General features: G+C 34.9%; 1 protein-coding gene across 14 annotated transcripts in view; it reads right to left on the minus strand.

Annotated features, from left to right (window-relative positions):
* SLC4A10 (solute carrier family 4 member 10) overlaps positions 1 to 19656 on the minus strand; it is a 359094-nt gene that overhangs the window by 121535 nt on the left and 217903 nt on the right. For all 14 annotated transcript variants that reach the window (XM_012440527.2, XM_064382673.1, XM_064382670.1 and 11 more), the window contains exon 5: positions 677 to 837. In XM_012440527.2, the coding sequence (XP_012295950.1) occupies positions 677 to 837 (161 nt within the window). The remainder of the gene's footprint in view (positions 1 to 676; positions 838 to 19656) is intronic.

The raw sequence follows: 19656 nt of genomic DNA on the forward strand, positions 1-19656 counted from the left end.
TTTGTGTTTCTGTATTATTTTGTTTTTACTAAAATATGTTTGTCTTCTGGTAAAAAGATACAGGAGCTTTTTTACTCAATTTCTGTAATAATAACACATTTCCCAAATATAACTACATGTATTATAAGACATCATTGGATTCTAATACTAATCATTCACCCTAGGGACAGGTTATAGTATTGAATTACAAAACAAATCTTAACTGTATCACTTGACTTCCTCTGGAATTCAAGAGTTTTAATTAAGTTTAAAATAAATGGCCATAACTTTCTGTGTCCATTATAAACCAACATTTTTCTGTTTATTGACATTTTTTCATTTGATTATTTCATGTGTTTGACTATTGAAAATAAGTATTTAGCTTGAGGTTTTCTTTTTTTCCTTTAAATTTCTAGTGGTGAGAATCTAAATGTGATAATGAAAATAAACGATGAATGGGAATGAAGACAGTAGGTTCTTGTCCTAGACTTGGCATTGCCAAATTAGACAATATTTCTCTGAGATTCAGCTTCTTTTATCTCAAATAACAGGGTAAGAGAAAACGACTTTTAAGGCCTCATACAGTGATTATGAGAATTAGTTTTCCAAAGTTCATATATATTTTGAATTATAAGGAAAAGAGAGTAACACAAAAGTAGCTGTACCTATAAAATAGACTAAGAGAGAAAAAATATACCTGCAATTTCTTCTAAAGTGTTGGCATGCATGTCCAGCAACACAGTTCCATTCAGAATACAACTTCTCAACTCAAACAAGCTGTGCAATGAAAGAGTAGCCACATAAGGCTTGCTCCACCTTTCTCCTCCATCTTCCACATCTTCTTCAAACTTCAACCACCTATACAAATAAATATTATCAGCACAGTGTATATTATATTGTAGATGAATGATCCTTTATCCCAAAAATAAAAGGTTGAAATAGAAAAACAGTCATGTTGTGTCTTGCTTCATTGGTTTTGGAAGTATATAAAACTAGCTTAAGCCATTTGGCTTATTTCATTTTAATTCCATTTAACTAGTATTCTTTTGTAATTAAAAAATAATTGAAAATAAAGGAAAATTCATGATATTTTGCTAACTTGTCTAACTCTGAAGAAACATTTAAATATAAGTGTTTAATTAGTGATCATAGTGAATCTTATGTACCACTAATAAAGAATGTATACTTCATGGAAAGTTAATGGCAATTGAGAAAGAAATGAAAGAATACTTATTTTTCTTTAGTGGGAAGTCTTAAACATGAATATTTTAGTCTCTTGGTAATTTTCTTATAAGATCTTGAGGTAGGCTAGCATGATTTGGGGCCTATTGTATAGGAAAAATACTTATTAGTCTTGCTAGGATGAAAACTAGTAATAACAGTCACAACAGTCACTTCCTAGGGACTGAATATGTGAGACTTGAGCTCAGACTCCATCCCTGGGTGTTCCTGCCAGGTTAGATAATCAGAGAAGAATCTTGATGTCATTATATCAAACAGGAGACTACTGTCTTCTTGGACTGAAATGAATAGTAATACTATATTATCTATAAGCAAGATAAATGGAATAGATAAAGAGAAACCAATGATTTTATTGCTCTGGCACAAACTACTTAATCTCTTATCCTTTTAGGAACTTGCTCTCTAATCCTAATAAATGACCAGTGTGGTTTCACCATTTCTAATGAACTTCAGTCTAAATTGTCTTGCCTACCTCCATCTCCACCATTTCCTTCATTCCTTTTCTCCTTAGTCATTTTTGACCCTAATTTCTCTTTCTAAGTAATATCATTCAAATCCTCTATGTAATATTGTATTATTATTTTGTGTAATAAAGTGGGCCAACTTCAACACACAACAAATATGTGGGAGTAACGAGTTCGGGAATCAAGTGGATTAGCCAAAAGTAACTAACCAAAAGAGCTAGTGAGAATGATTAATATGCAGAGTAGTAAGAAGGATCAGAAAAGCTATGGATCTGTCTCTAGTGTTTAGGGAGCAAAAAGAAAAAAAAAGTGGCATTTCTATTTGACCCAGCAATCCCATTACTGGGATTGCTGGGTCAAATCCCAAATGATTATAAACCATTCTACTATAAAGACACAGTGACACGTATGGTCACTGTGGCACTGTTTACAATAGCAAAGACTTGGAACCAACCCAAATGACCATCAATGATAGACTGGATAAAGAAAATGTGGCACATATACACCATGGAATACTATGCAGCCATAAAAGAGGATGAGTTCATGTCCTTTGCAGGGACATGGATAAAACTGGAAACCATCATTCTCAGCAAACTAACACAAGAACAGAAAATCAAACACTGCATGTTCTCACTCATAAGTGGGTGTTTAACAATGAGAACACATAGACACAGGGAGGAGAACATCACACACTGGGGTTTACTGGGGGATGGCGGGGTTAGGGGAGGGATAGCAGGGGGTGGGGGGATTGGGGAGATAATGTTAGGAGAAATACCTAATGTAGATGACAGGGGAATGGATGCAGCAAACCACCATGGCATATGTATACCTATGTAACAATCCTGCACAATCTGCACATGTACACCAGAACTTAAAATATAATTTAAAAAAAAAGAAAAAAATTGTCAGAAAGTGAAAAGGAAACCAATAGGGAAGAATACTTATACTTGCCAAAATTTACAATCAAGTAAGAATAGGTATGGCTATATAGAACACATAGATATTGAAAAAACTTACATTTAAGCCACAAATCACCAACAGTATCTCTTCAAGGCTGAGCATTTTATAGAACATTTTTGTCTACACAGAAAGTTTTCATGTTAGTTATTCTTAAAGTTTTTCAGTCCTAAACAGGGCCATAATACCTCATAAATCATATGATGGTCTTTAGTATTGTTATGAACTATAACTAGTTCTCCCTCTCTTCCTAGGAAAGAGTAAAATAACATTACCTGACTCCCTTTTAATTGAGTGAGTCCATGTGTCTGTGATTAGTTCTGGAAATGAAGTGGGGACAGATATTATGTGTGTGTCACTTGCAGACTGGAGCATTTAATTGTCAAGAGGATATCCTCTGGAGCTCACCTTTTCCTTGACATGCAACCAGCAAAGTTCAAGATAAAGGCTGTTCTATCAGCTGAGGTCTCTAAGTAACTAATACAATGAACAGATGAACAAAACTCCAATGATCCGTGATGGTCATGAAATGTGAGTCACAAATAAATAGTTTTAAGCCACTGAGACTGCAGGATATTTTTATAGCATAATTTAGCTTATCCCATCTGACACAGAACACCATTTTAGCTATTCATATCAGCATAAAAATCCTAATCAGAATTAATGCTGAAAGAAAATGTGATTTTAATAAATATAATAAATTAGTAACTTGTCAGATACGAGAATAAGGCCATGGTCACATTATGATTTCAGTATCACAAAGGAACTACCTCTTGGCAGACATTTTAATGGAATAGTATTATATAAACTATCTTTGACTAGTTGAGAATAAAAAGAAATTTACATTTTGTCTGTAATCTACAGCTAAACCACTATGCAATAAAAGTAAAGTCTTTTAACTTCTCTGGGCCCATTTTCTCACAGTTAAAATGATGAGACAAATATAACACATTAAATAATTTTCCAAAGATCATCTAGCCAATGACCTTGTCAAACCAGGATTCAACTTTGTTTTTTTTAAATTTTTATTTTTCTCCAGAGTCTGTGCCCATTTCTCACCATAATACAGTGATTTGAATTGAATTTATAGTCTTTTTTATCTCAAAGATCTTATGCTAATGCTTATAGCAGAAACATGTTTAATTTTCATCCATATCTGGAGCCAATCTTTTTTTATTTTATTTTATTTTTTTTAATTGCATTTTAGGTTTTGGGGTACATGTGAAGAACATGCAAGATTGTTGCATAGGTGCATACGTGGCAGTGTGATTTGCTGCCTTCCTCCCCTTCACCTATATGTGACATTTCTCCCCATGCTATCTCTCCCCAGCTCCCCACTCCCCGCTGTCCCTCCCCTATTTCCCCCCAACAGACCCCAGAGTATAGTGCTCCCCTCCCTGTGTCCATGTGATCTCATTGTTCAACACTCGTCTATGAGTGAGAACATGTGGTGTTTGCTTTTGTGTTCTTGTGTCAGTTTGCTTAGAATGATGGTTTCCAGGTTCAAAATGTTCTTTGTTTTCATTTTTTCTTTTATATTATTCTGATTTGTTTTCTTTATTACCTATTATGCTAGATAAAAATAGATGGTTTTCCTTTGTGAATAAGACTCAAACATACTATTCTGTGGAAGGGCTATAATGAAACTTTCCATAAAGAAGTGGTGTCAGAGGGGTGGATACAGCTTTTATTAAATCTCCTAATTAAATTATAATCTATTGACATATGCTGTGGGTTTCAGATAAAAAGAGCAAAAGGACGGAGACTATATAATAGCATGTATGCTGGTGTTATTTTGGCTGAAGAACTTCATTAAGTTGGAAATTTACTTTCTAGTCTATTTGATGATAAAGGAAACCTAGAGTTTTAAAAGGGTGTACTACAATTTGAGGAAATACAGGTTTTCCTCTGTGTAAAATGTCCTCAATTAAGGTTTCTAGAACTATGGTACTTTCTGTCATCCCTGTCTATAAAAGTGATTCTAAAATGTTGTAACAGTGAGATGACGGGTAACAGTGAGATGATGTCTCTACAAGAAAAAAATGTTAACCAGGTGTGGTGGTGCATGTCTGTAGTCCCAGCTGCTCAGGAGGCTGAGATGGCAGAATTGCTTGAGCCCAGGAGGTTGAGGCTGCAGTGAGCCATGATAATGCCACTGCCTTCCAGCCTGGGTGACACAGTGAGATCCTGCTTCAAAAGAATAAATTAATTAATTAAATTGAATGTAATCTCCAAAAATTATACTCAAGTACAAAATCCTGAAATGTCTTTGTACATTACTAAAAAATCACATTGTTCCTTAACTACTTAAGTGTAACTATAAACTTACCCATACAATAATATTGTTTGTAAGCTGTAATAACGTTAATAACAAATTCACTTTTAAAATACTCCTGGACCTCTTGATCTATATAGAATGATAAAATTCTTTTTTCTTTTCTTTTCTTTTTTTTTTTTTTTTTTTTGAGACGGAGTCTTGCTCTGTTGCCAGGCTGGAGTGCAGTGGTGCAATCTCGGCTCACTGCAACCTCCACCTCCTGGGTTCAAGCGATTCTTCCGCCTCAGCCTCCCGAGTAGCTGGGACTACAGGCACCTGCCACCATGCCCGGATATTTTTTGTATTTTTAGTAGAGACGGGGTTTCACCATATTGGCCAGGATGGTCTCAATCTCTTGACCTTGTGATCCGCCTGCCTCGGCCTCCCAAAGTGCTGGGATTACAGGCATGAGCCACCTCACCCGGCCCAATAAAATCCTTTCTTATAATAAAATTCATAGTTTTAAAATGTACTTCTGGATAATGTACATTATCTAGAATAATAAAATAATAAAATACAGTGAAAATGACTAAATAAGTGACAAAGCATCTAAATCATTTCATCTTGGCTCCTTTGAAAGTAAATTTTAAATTTTAGGAATGCTAAAAAGGGGTTGCTGTTTTTACCTCAGAAAAAAAATGACTTTAAACCAAAAACAATCAAAAAGTAAAAGAAGAGGTTCACATAGAAATAAAATGTTCAATTAAACAAGAAGACTTAACTATCTTAAATATATATGACCCAACACTGGAACACCTAGATTCATAAAACAAGTTCTTAAAGACTTATGAAGAGACTTAGATAACTACAAAATAATAGTGGAAGACTTAAACACCCCCATGATGGTATTGGACATACCACTGAGAAAAAATACTAACAAAAGATATTTGAGATCTAAACTTACCACTTAACCAAATGAACCTATGAGACATCTACAGAGCACTCCACCCAACAAAAACAATACTTTTCATCTGTACATGGCACATATTCTAAAATTGACCATATACTTAGCCATAAAGCAACTCTGAACAAATTTAAAAAACCAAAATCATACCAAGCATACTCTCAGAACACAACGTAATAAAAATGTAAATCAACGCCAAGAAGAACTCTCAAAACCATACAATTACATGGAAACTAAACAACCTGCTCCTGAATGATTTTGGGTAAACAATTAAATAAAGATCGAAATCAAGAAATTCTTTGAAACTAATGAAAACAAAGATACCACATACTAGAATCTCTGGGACACAACAAAAGCAGTGTTAAGAGGAAAGTTTAAACTACTAAACGTTGACATTAAAAAAAAGTTACATTTCACAGTAACAAGCTAACATCACACTTGAAGGAACTGAAAAACAGAAGCCAGCTAATCCCAAAGGTAACAGAAGAAAAGAAATAACCAAAATAGAGCTGAACAGAGTAAAATGGAGATGAGAAAAATCATACAACAGACCAATGAAACCAAGAGTTGGTTCTTTGAAAGAATAAATAACATTGATATACTGCTAGCTAGACTAATTAAAAAAAAAAAAAGAAGATAAAAATAAACACAATCAGAAAACACAAAGGAGACACTACTACTAACCCCACAGAGATTTATGAACATCTCTTTGCTCACTAACTAGAAAAGCTAGAATAAATGGATAAATTCCTGGGAATATACAACCACCCAAGATTAAACCAGAAATAAATTATTTTAATTTTATTTTATTTTTTTGAGACAATGTCTCACTCTGTCACCCAGGCTGGAGTGAAGTGGCATGATCTTGGCTTGCTACAACCTCTGCCTTCTGCGCTCAAGTGATTCTCCTGCCTCACTTCCCAAGTAGCTGAGACTACAGGCATGCACCACTGTGTCCAGCTAATTTTTTTGTATTTTTAGTAGAGACAGGGTTTTGCCATGTTGACGAAGCTGGTCTCAAATGCCTGGGCTCAAGTGACCCACCTGCCTCGACCTCCCAGTGCTGGAATTAGAGGTGGGAGCCACTGCACCTGGCCTAACCAGGAAGAAATTGAAACTATGAACACACCAGTAATGAGTTCCAAAATTGAATTAGTAATAAAAAACCTATCAACCAGAAAAAAGCCTTGCATCAGATGGATTCACAGCCAAATTCTACCAGATGTATAAAAAAGAGCTGATATTGAAACTATTCCAAAAAGTAAGGAAGAGGGGCTCTTCTCCAATTCATTCTATGAAGCCACCATTATTTCTAATACCAAAACAAGCAGATATATACCAAAAACCTTCATACCAATATCCCTGATGAATATAGATGCAAAAATTCTCCACAAAATACTAGCAAACCAAATCCAGCAGCACATCAAAAAAACAATCCACCATGATCAAATAGTCTTTATTCCTGGGATACAAGCTTGGTTCAATATATGTAAATCAATAAATGTTATTCATCACATAAACAGAACTAAAAACAAAAACCACATGATCATCTCAGTAGATGCAGAAAAGGCTTTTGATAAAATTAAACATTCCTTCATATTTGAAATCCTAAAAAAACTAGGCATTGAAGGTATACACCTCAAAATAATAAGTATTATCTACAACAAACCTACAGCCAACATCATACTGAATGGGCAAAAGCTGGAAGCATTTTTTTTGAAAACTGGTACAAGACAATGATTCCCACTCTCACCACTCTTATTCAACATAAGTCCTGGAGTCCTAACCAGAGAAACAGGAAAGAATAAAAAATAAAAGGCATCCAGAAAGAGAGAGAGGAAGTCAACCTATCTCTCTTAGCAAAGATATGACACTATACCTAAGAAATCCCATAATCTCTCCTTGAGGCTCCTAGATCTGCTAAACAACTTCATCAAAGTTTTAGGATACAAAATCAATGTGCAAATGGTATACATTTATATACATCAATAACATTCAAGCTGAGAGCTAAATCAAAAATGCAATCCCATTCACAATAGCCATGAAAACTATAAAATACCTAGGAATACAGCTAAACAGGGAGGTGAAAGATCTCTGCAATGAGAATTACAAAACACTGCTGAAATAAATCAGGGATGACACAAACAAATGGAAAAACATTCCATGCTCATGGATAGGAAAAAATCGATAACATTAAAATGGCCATACTGCCTAAAGCAATTTACAGATAAATGTTATTCCTATCAACCTACCAATAATATTTTTACAAAATTAGAAGCAAATTATGCATTTTTACAAAATTAGAAAAATAATCTAAAATTTATATGGTACCAAAAAAGATCCCAAATAGCCAAAGTGATCCTGAACAAAAAAGAACAAAGCTGGAGGCATCACATTACCTGACTTCAAACTATACTACAAGGCTACAGTAACCAAAATAGCATGGTACCAGTATAAAAACAGACACATAAGCCAATGGAACAGGTTAAAGAACCCAGAAATAGTGCTGCACATGTAGAACCGTTTGACTTCAACACAGCCAATAAAAATAAGCAATGAGGAAAGGACTCCCTATTCAATAAATGCTTCTGGGATAACTGGCTAGCCACATGCAGAAGATTGAAACTGGACCCCTAACTTTCACAATATACAAAAGTCAATGCAAGATGAATTAAAGACTTAGATATAAAACCCAAAACTATAAAAACTCTGGAAGAAAATCCAGGAAATATCATTCTGGACATCAACCAAGGAAAAAACTTCATGATGAAGATGCCAAAAGCAATTGCAACAAAAACAAACATTGACAAGTGGAACCTAATTGACCTAAAGAGCTTCTGCACAGCAAAAGAAACTATCAACAAAGTAAAAAACCTACAGAGTGAGAGAAAATGTTTGCAGCTGACCGAGGTCTAATATCCAGAATCTTTAAGGAACTCAAATAAATTGACAAGCAAAAAACAAACAACCCCATTTAAAAAGTGGGCAAAAGATGTTAGCAGACACTTCTCAAAAGAAGACATATTAATACAAGTGGCCAACAAGCATATGAAAAAATGCTCAGTACCACTAATCATTAGGGAAATGTAAACCAAAATTATAATGAGATACCATCACACACCAGTCAGAATGGCTATTACTAAAAAAATCAAAAAATAACAGAAGCTGACGAGATTGCAGAGAAAGGGGAATGCTTCTACATTGCTGGTGGGAATGTAAATTAGTTCAGCCATTGTGGAAAGCAGCTTGGAGATTTCTCAAGGAACTTAAAACAGAACTACCATTTGTCCTAACAATCCCATTACTCGGTATATAACCAATGGGATATAAATCATTCTACCATAGAGACACATGCACATGTATGTTCATTACAGCACTATTCACAATAGCAAAGACATGGAATCAACCTATGTGCCTACCAGTGGTGGACTGGATAAAGGAAATGTGGTACATATACACCATGCAATACTATGCAGCTATAAAAAATGAGATCATGGCCTTTGCCACAACATGGATGGAGCTAGAGGCCATCTTCCTAAGTGAATTAATGCAAGAAGAGTAAACCAAATACTGCATGTTCTCACAAGTAGGAACTAAATATTGAGTACACATGCACACAAAGAAGGGAACAGCAGACACTGAAGCCTAGATGAAGGTAGAGAGTGAGAGTGGGAAGATTGAAAACTATCTATTGGGTGACAAAATTATCTGTACACCAAACCTGTAACACAAAATTTACCCATGTAACAAGCCTGCACATATACCTCTTGAACCTAAAATAAAAGTTGGAAAGAAAAAAAAAGAATCCTGATAAGATGTTGGCTCTGTGTGTTGTGCGTGCGTGCGTGCGTGCGTGCGTGCGTGTGTGTGTGTGGTGTGTGTATGAGTGTTTAGTTCTATGCATTTAAAAAAATTTTTTTTGAGATATAGTCTCACTCTGTTATCCAGGCTGCAGTGCAGTAGTGCAATCACAGCTCACGGCAGCCTCAACTTCCGGAGCGTAAGTGATCCTTCCACTTCAGCCTCCCAAGTATCTAGGACTATATAGCAAGGCACTATGTCTGGTTATTTTTTTAATTTTTTTAAATAGATATGGGGTCTCACTATGTTACCCAGCCTGGTCTAGAACACCTAGCCTCAAGTAATGCTGCCTCAGCTGACCGGGATTACAGGCATGAGTCACCATGCCCAGCCTCCGTTCTATGCACTTCTATCCCACGTATAGATAGATGTAACCTCTACCACAGTCAACATATGACGCTGTTCCATCACCACAAAATAAATCTGTTGTGCTGCACCTTTATATTCTCAATCCTCACTATTTCTGTTCCCTGGAAACCCTAATCTATTCTTCATCACTATACTTTTGTCATTTTGAGGGTGTTATCTAAATGGAATTATATAGTTTACAACTTTTTGAGACTGACACTTTTTTACTAAGCATAATGCTCTTGAGATATATTCAAGTTGTTGTGTCTATCAGTAGTTTATTCCTTTTTATTGCTGAGTAATATTTCATTATAAAGATGGACGTATCCATTTGTTTAATCAGTCACCCATGGAGGACATTCAGGTTGTTTGCAGGTTTTGTCACTACAAATAAATCTGCTGTGAACACTCATGCAGAGGTCTTTGTGTGAACATGTTTCATTTCTCTGGGATAACTGTCCAAGAGTGTAATTCCTGGGTTATATAGTAAATGCATGTTTAGTTTTATCAGAAACTGTCAAACTATTTTCCATAAGTGGTTCTACTATTTTACATTCACACCAGCAATGTATGAAAAATCCAGGTTTTTCATATCCTCACCAGCATTTGTTATTATGATTATTTTTAATTTTGATTATTCTATTAGGTATGCAGTAATACCGCAGAGCAGTTCTAATTTGCATTTTCGTAATGACTAATGATACTGAACATTTTTCCATGTGCTATTTGCTATATGTATCTCTTCTTTGATGAAATGTCTGTTTGTGCCTTTTGCCCATTTTTTTGGTTGATTTATTTTCATACTGTTGAACTTTGAGAGTTCTTTATATGTTCTACATATAACACTTTTGTTGAATATCTGGTTTGCAAATACTTTCTGTCTGTAGCTTGCCTTTTAATCCACTTAACAGAATCTTTCACAGCACAAACATTATAATTTTGGTAAAGTTCAATCTATAAATATTTCCTTTTACAAGTTGTGCTTTTGGTGTTATGTCTAAAAACTTGCCACCTAGCCCTAGGTCCTGAAGATTTTCTCTTATGTTTTCTTTGAAAAATTTCATGGTTTTATGTTTCAAATTTAAATTTATAATCTATTTTGAATTAATTTTTATGTACATGGTGAGGTTTATATCAAAGTTAATTATTTTGCTTGTAGATGTCTAATTGCTCCAACATTATTTTTCAAAAAGATTATTCTTCCTTCATTTAATAGTTTTTGTCCTTTGTCAAAAATCAGTAAGCTTTACTTATGCTGGTCTATTTCTTAGTTCTCTATTTTGTTCCAGTGATTTATGTGTCTGAAATGACATTTAAAAAAATCCAATTATTCTTCCTTCCTTTAGAATAATTTTCTTCAAGTTGAGGGCTTAATTCTATGAGAAAAGAATGGAGCTCCTTTCAGGGAGTTTGGAACTTCAGGGAGTTCCAAACAGTTTGTTAGTTAAGATGACCAAATATAAGTTATATGCATGGATGGTTTGATGTACCCATAGGTTTTATGAATATTATAGGAGGAGGCAGAAGGTACTTTCCATAAAAAGGTACCCACATGTTACAAATATCATGTTACTAAAGATACTAAACATTTCAAGATTCAGTGCTTTATGCCAGCTCCAGAATGATGCCAATTCTTTAAGAGATATTTAAATGAATATTGTTAAAGAGACTATTAAAAATAATATATATACATAAATACATAACTATATCTCTCTTTTCTGTTCTTTTAAATCCTATTTCATCCTTCAAAGATAGACATGAACAGATCTGGAACACACCAGACACTGTTTTAAGATTTGTAGTCACTGAATATCCTGTCAATTGCAAAATGCCTGATTGCAGTTAATGACCTAAAGTGCGGCAATTTGGTCCAGTTTTCAAATAAACTCTGCTGACATGTGTTTGAATAGCAAACCAAAGCAAACAAGAGTTTCAAAGCATGAATGAGATGTAATGGATAATGCTAAAAAACAAATAAATAAAATTGTTGGCCAATTGCATGACCTTGTCTGTGGAGGGAGAAGGTAGGATTTAAACCCTGAGAAGATTATTTTCATTTCCTTCAGTATGTCTGGATCTGTTTTCAACCAAGATTAGCACACTGGAGTCTCTTTCTACTAAGCAACATTAAATAGGTGTTTCACAAATTCTTTGAAGATTAAGTTGATTATAATCTCCTCTAAAATACTCATATTAAATCATACAGAATAAAATTATTCTGCCAATTAGAAATCGTTTTTTTCTAGAGAACTTAACTCTTTCTGGGTGTTCTATTCTCACTAACTGAGTTTAACTTTTCTAAGATTTTTAATTCTCTCATTCTACACAAACAAAAAAGAGTAACCATATCATCCAAAAGGAGTTACTATATCATTCAAAATTATAGCCTTAAGGGAAGTAATGGATGTCTTAAGAAAAAAAAATCCTCTTTTAGGATAGTTGGGCGACATGGCTAGGGTGAAACTAGAGAATAACATGTAATTACAGAATACATATAGTCATCTTAAGAAGAAATGAAATATATCCAAACCTAGTGTTTACAGACATTAACTCTTCTTAATCCATATTATTTTCACACCTGTTCTTAATCCATATTATTTTCCACTGAAAAATCCAGATGACTTAAACCATTACTAATTTTGAATATTAAATGCCTTAACAGTATTAATAAATTTTTTTTTGATGTAATAATCCTTTTCTATGCTGCAATGTGTGTATCAGGAGCCTAACTGTTACCCCCTGCTTTGCCTCTTCTGAGCTCGTTTGTGGGAAGCATTTATAAAGGGCAACTACGGTGAGTCAAACATGTTGTTGCCACAGTTGCACAGCTGTGGTAGCTTTGCTCACTTTTCTACAAATAACATTATATGTTATTTATAAGCAGGACATTGTAATTGTGTTGATTTCATTAGTCTCTTCATATGGCTTCTTTTAGGGTTTTTAAAAGTGAACAGCTGGTTTTTACAAACATTTATTAAATAATTATGATTCAAAAATTTAGCTTCGAAATCTAAAAGTTTGCTTAAGTTTTACTTGGCAATGACAGTGGGCATAAATTATGCAAGATGTGATATGTGACAGGTGCAATGTGCTGATAAAATATCCTTTTTATTTCTGCTATAAGGGTAGAAAATTATTAATCCCATCTGGAACACTAATCAAAAGCCAGAAGTGCTTTAAATGGTGATGCTAATGATTTACTAGAATTAAATTGCATTTGAAAAATCAGATGGAGTCATGAATTAACAAAAAATTAGCTTTTTTAGATGAACTAGAGCAATCAGAACAAAATTACTTTTGCCGCTTTAGAGGCTATTACTTTTCAAAATCCTCAATAAATATGTTCTGCTCTTCTGTGAAGCATTGTGTCTCAGTTAAAACTTATCTACCCCTCCTTCAATAGCTGTTATTATTTTCATTGCTCATCAGATGTCTCCCTGAAGCTCAAACAGCTATACCATGCATTAGATTCCAGAAGCCAGACTACGAACATAACTCCTACCTAATAATATTAGGGAATGCAAATAATTAACTGGATTATCTATTTTATTCTTTATAAATCAACAGCAATATATTTTGGTGGTTTAGGATAAACATGTTATGTGAGTTAGTCCATTAGAGCATAACAAAATTCTACCTGCTCAACTGTAACAAGGTGAAAATGCTAGATTCTAGTATCACTTCTGCTATCTCCTAGCTTTATGAGAGTGGGCAAGTTACAAGAAATTATTGGTTAAAAGGAATAGATCACTATTTGATCCGTAAGATGAAAAATCACCAACCACTGTAAGAAAAGGGCATTACTCCTGTCAAAATATATATTTCAAGCTCTATCATGTAGTATGAGGAAAAAGAAGGGACTCTTAAAAAAAAACCTTCAAAAAAGTACTTCTTTGCAATAGATTAGACTTTAACTAACCAAAGCTGTCTAGTCATCACAGTCAAAAGATCTACTTCCTTCAAGTCACTCAGAAACATCTGTTTCTTGTCAATCATAGAAGACAGATGCTTCTGGTCTTAGAGAGGTGTGCATTTTAACTTTCTATTCAAAAATCTTAGAAGAGCAAGTTACATCACTAATCTGTGAAAAAGATGATCATATATCACTTTTCTGTCACCAAATAAAGAAGATGAGCACATACATTCATATTTCTAAAACTCCCACATATTTTTTTGATGCAGTTAGGACAAAAAGTAAGGTAGAAGTCTTTTAATCTTAATATGTACCTGGTTATATAAAAGCTATTTTAAATTTAAGTCTATATTTAAAATGTTATAATACAAAACATTTTGAGGAAACTTATGTACAATTTTTATTAAAAAATCAGTTCATACAGAATAACATGCCATTTAAAGTGTTCAAAAAGGCTAATAAAAATAATGAGTAATTTGATATAAAATAGATAAAGGAAATGAATAGTTCAATCACATGAAAAAAATAAAAAGATACGAAAAGATGTTGAATCTCACTAATAATTTGAATAATCAAATTAAAACATTAAGATTTATGTCTTATTTATAAAACCGGAAAAAACATTTTAAGTGGTTTGATAATTTACTGTGACCAGATATAGAGGAAATAAGCACTCTCATACAATGTTGATAAAATTGTAAATTACAAAAACATTTTATGCAGGTAAGTTTACAGTATTTATCAAAGTAAAAAATGTCTGCTCTCTTTGCCACATATGTTCCCATTGTTAGAAATTCACTTTACAGAAATAGCTACAAAATAATGACAAAATATTTGTGTGAACAATCATTGCAGCAGTTTCTATGGAAAAAAATAAAGAACCTAAATGCCGATAAAGACTAGCTAGTAAATAAATAAGTGAAAGTTCATCCACATAATTGAATGCAATGCAGTCATCAAATAGATGATGTAAATTTGAATTGCTGATATGGAAAATGTCCCAAATAAATTAAGTGGAAAAGACAAGGTATGAACACTGTATATTATATAATCCCTATTGTATAAATTTAAAAGGGCATATATTTACATGAAGATTTAGGTATTAAAATTTGGGGGGAAAGATACACAAAAAACATTAACAGTGATTACTTTTGAAAAGAGATACTGTGAATAAACATAGAGAAGTACTTTTACTTTTCTGCCATTCTATGCCTTGTGAATTTTAAATACTGGCAGTTATTAGTTTTATTTATTTTAAATGTTAATAAGGATAAACTAGGTGGTAGCCATTTTGGTTTTCTCATTTTTAGTGTTTTTTTTTTTTTTTTTTAAATAAAGGAGAGCCATAAAGACCACTGGAAATATCTCGAAGAAGAATTAAGTAGGCCAGTGTTATTCACAACATTCATTTTCATAATTGAGCATTTAATTCTACACTGTTTGAGTAAAGTCAATGAATAAAGGCAGCTACAAGTTTAACATGATCCAGTGGAATTACTGTGGCTTTCAGACAGCAGTGGCACTCTAAGGACCACTAACAAATATGATCAAGATAAAGATTTTCTAACAATAAAGCTATGCTATCATGGAAGAGATAGCCTAACAAAACAATAAAACCTCTGTCAGCTGGGGCACTGTGGCTCATGCTTATAATGCCAGCACTTCAGGAGGCTGAGGCAGGTGGATCACTTGAGGTCAGGAGTTTGAGACCAGCCTGCCCTACATGGTAAAACCCTGTCTCCACTAAAAATACAAAAAGTAGATGGATGTGGTGGCGGATGCCTATGGTCCCAGTTACTAGGGAGGCTGAAGCAGGAGAATCGCTTGAACCCAGGAGGCAGAGGTTGCAGTGAGCTGAAATCTCACCACTGCACTCCAGCCTGGGTGACAGAGTGAGACTTTCTCAGAAACAACAACAAAACACCTGTGTCAATGATGTCTTTAAGCACATTCTGCTAATTCTGCCTAGAATACTGTCCCTTCTGCTTTTCCACCTAGTTAACTCCAGCTCAACTCACAGGAGCCAGCTCAAGCATCGCCTTTACCAGGGAAGCTACCCTGATCCTCTTTCACCTTGTGGTTTAGAAAACCCATCAGTGTGTTGTATCCAGGAAACCCATCTCACATGCAAGGATACACAAAGGCTCAAAATAAAGGGATGGAGGAAGATTTACCAAGCAAATGGAGAGCAAAAAAAGCAGGAGTTGCAATTCTCGTCTCTGAAAAAATAGACTTTAAACCAACAAATATCAAAAGAGACAAAGGACATTATGTAATGGTAAAGGGATCAATGCAACAAGAAGAGCTAATGATCCTAAATATATATGCACCCAATACAGGAGCACCCAAATACATAAGGAAAGTTCTTAAAGAATTACAAAGAGACCTAGACTCCCACACAATAATAATGGGAGACTTCAACACCCCATTGTAATATTAGACAGATCAACGAGACAGAAAATTAACAAGGATATCCAGGACTTGAACTCAGACCTGGAACAAGCAAACCTAATAGACATTTACAGAACTCTCCACCCCAAGTCCACAGAATACACATTCTTCTCAGCACCACATCACACCTACTCTAACATTGACCACATAATTGGAAGTAAATCACTCCTCAGCAAATGCAAAAGAACAGAAATCATAACAAACAGTCTCTCAGACCACAGTGCAATCAAGTTAGAACTCAGAATTCAGAAACTAACTCAGAACTGCACAGCTTCATGGAAACTGAACAACTGGCTCTTGAATGTTGACTGGATAGACAATGAAATGAAGGCAGAAATAAAGATGTTCTTCGAAACCAACAAGAATGAAGACAATATACCAGAATCTCTAGGACACAATTAAAGCAGTGTCTAGAGGAAAATATATAGCAATAAATGCCCACATGAGAAGCAAAGAAAGATCTAAAATTGACACCCTATCATCAAAATTGAAAGAGCTAGAGGAGCAAGATTAAAAAAAACTCAAAACCTAGCAGAAGACAAGAAACAACTAAGATCAGAGCAGAACTGAAAGAGATAGAGACAAAAAAAACCCTTCAAGGAGCTGGTTTTTTGAAAAGATCGACAAAATAGACAGACCACTAGCCAGATTAATAAAAAAGAAAAGAGAGAATAATCAAATAGATGCAATAAGAAACAATACAGGGGATATCACCACAGATTCCACAGAAATACAAACCATCATCAGAGATTATTACAAACAACTCTATGCACATAAACTAGTAAACCTGGAAGAAATGGATAAATTCCTGGACACCTGCATCCTCCCAAGCCTAAACCAGGAAGAAGTCAAAACCCTGAATAGACCAATAACAAGGTGTGAAGTTAAGGCAGAAATTAAGAGCCTACCACCCAAAAAAAGCCCAAGTCCAGATGGGTTCACAGCCGAATTCTACCAGACATACAAAGAGGAGCTGATACCATTCCTTCTGAAACTATTCCAAACAATCCAAAAAGAGGGAATCCTTCCCAAACCATTTTATGAGACCAACATCATCCTGATACCAAAACCCGGCAGAGACTTAGCAAGAAAAGAAAACTTCAGGCCAATATCCATGATGAACATAGATGCAAAAATCTTCAATAAAATACTGGCAAACCAATTGCAACAGCACATCAAATAGCTTATCCACCATGATCAAATAGGATTAATCCCGGGGATGCAAGGCTGGTTCAACATATACAAGTCTATAAATGTAATTCACCACATAAACAGAGCCAAAGACAAAAACCACATGATTATCTCAACTGATGCAGAGAAGGCCTTTGACAAAATTCAACAGCTTTTATGCTAAAAACCCTCAGTAAACTAGGTGTTGATGGAACGTATCTCAAAATAATAAAAGCTATTTACGACAAACCAACAGCCAATATCATACTGAATGGGCAAAAACTAGAAGTATTCCCTTTGAAATCTGGCACTAGACAAGGATGCCCTTTCTCACCACTCCTACTCAATATAGTATTGGAAGTTCTAGCCAGAGCAATCAGGCAAGAAAAAGAAATAAAGGGTATTCAAATAGGAAAGGAGGAAGTCAAATTGTCTCCATTTGCAGACGACATGATTGCATATCTAGAAGACCCCATCGTCTCAGCCCAAAATCTCCTGAAACTGATAAGCAACTTCAGCAAAGTCTCAGGATACAAAATCAATGTGCAAAAATCACAAGCATTCCTATACACCAATAACAGACTAACAGAGAGCCAAATCAAGAAGGAATTGCCATTCACAATTGCTACAAAGAGAATAAAATACCTAGGAATACAACTAACAAGGAACGTAAAGGACTTCTTCAAGGAGAACTACAAACCACTGCTCAATGAAATAAGAGAGGACACAAACAGATGGAGAAACATTCCATGTTCATGGTTAGGAAGAATCAATATCGTGAAAATGGCCATACTGCCCAAAGTAATTTACAGATTCAATGCTATCCCCATCAAGCTACCAATGACCTTCTTCACAGAACTGGAAAAAACCACCTTAAACTTCATATGGAATCAAAAGAGAGCCCACATAGCCAAGACAATTCTAAGCAAAAAGAACAAAACTGGAGGCATCACACTACCAGACTTCAAACTATACTACAAGGCTACAGTAATCAAAACAGCATGGTACTGGTACCAAAACAGAGATATAGACCAATGGAACAGAACAGAGGCCACGGAGGCAACACAACACATCTACAACCATTTGATCTTTGACAAACCTGACAAAAACAAGCAATGGGGAAAGGATTCCCTGTTTAATAAATGGTATTGGGAAAACTGGCTAGCAGTGTGCAGAAAGCAGAAACTGGACCCCTTGCTGACACCTAACACTAAAATTAACTCCAGATGGATTAAAGACTTAAACATAAGACCTAACACCATAAAAACCCTAGAAGAAAATCTAGGCAAAACCATTCAGGACATAGGCGTAGGCAAGGACTTCATGACTAAAACACCAAAAGCAATGGCAACAAAAGCCAAAATAGACAAATGGGACCTAATCAAACTCCACAGCTTCTGCACAGCAAAAGAAGCAGTCATTAGATTGAATTGGCAATCAACAGAATGGGAAAACATTTTTGCAGTCTACCCATCTGACAAAGGGCTGATATCCAGAATCTACAAAGAACTAAAACAGATTTGCAAGAAAAAAACAAGCCCATTTAAAAGTGGGCGAAGGATATGAACAGACAGTTTACAAAAGAAGACATTTATGAGGCCAACAAACATATGAACAAATGCTCATCATCACTGGTCGTTAAAGAAATGCAAATCAAAACTACATTGAGATACCATCTGAAGCCAGTTAGAATGGCGATCATTAAAAAATCTGGAGAGGATGTGGAGAAATAGGAACACTTTTACACTGTTGGTGGGAGTAAATTAGTTCAACCATTGTGGAAGACAGTGTGGCGATTCCTCAAGGACCTAGAAATAGAAATTCCATTTGACCCAGCAATCCCATTACTGGGTATATATCCAAAGAATTATAAATCATTCTACTATAAGGACACATGCACACGAATGTTCATTGCAGCACAGCTTACAATAGCAAAGACCTGAAACCAACCCAAATGCCCATCAATGATAGACTGGACAGGGAAAATGTGGCACATATACACCATGGAATATTATGCAGCCATCAAAAACAATGAGTTCATGTCCTTTGT

This window comes from Aotus nancymaae, unplaced genomic scaffold, assembly GCF_030222135.1.
Source record: "Aotus nancymaae isolate 86718 unplaced genomic scaffold, 86718_ANA_hifiasm-v0.15.2.pri h1tg000029l, whole genome shotgun sequence".
NCBI lineage: Eukaryota > Metazoa > Chordata > Mammalia > Primates > Aotidae > Aotus > Aotus nancymaae.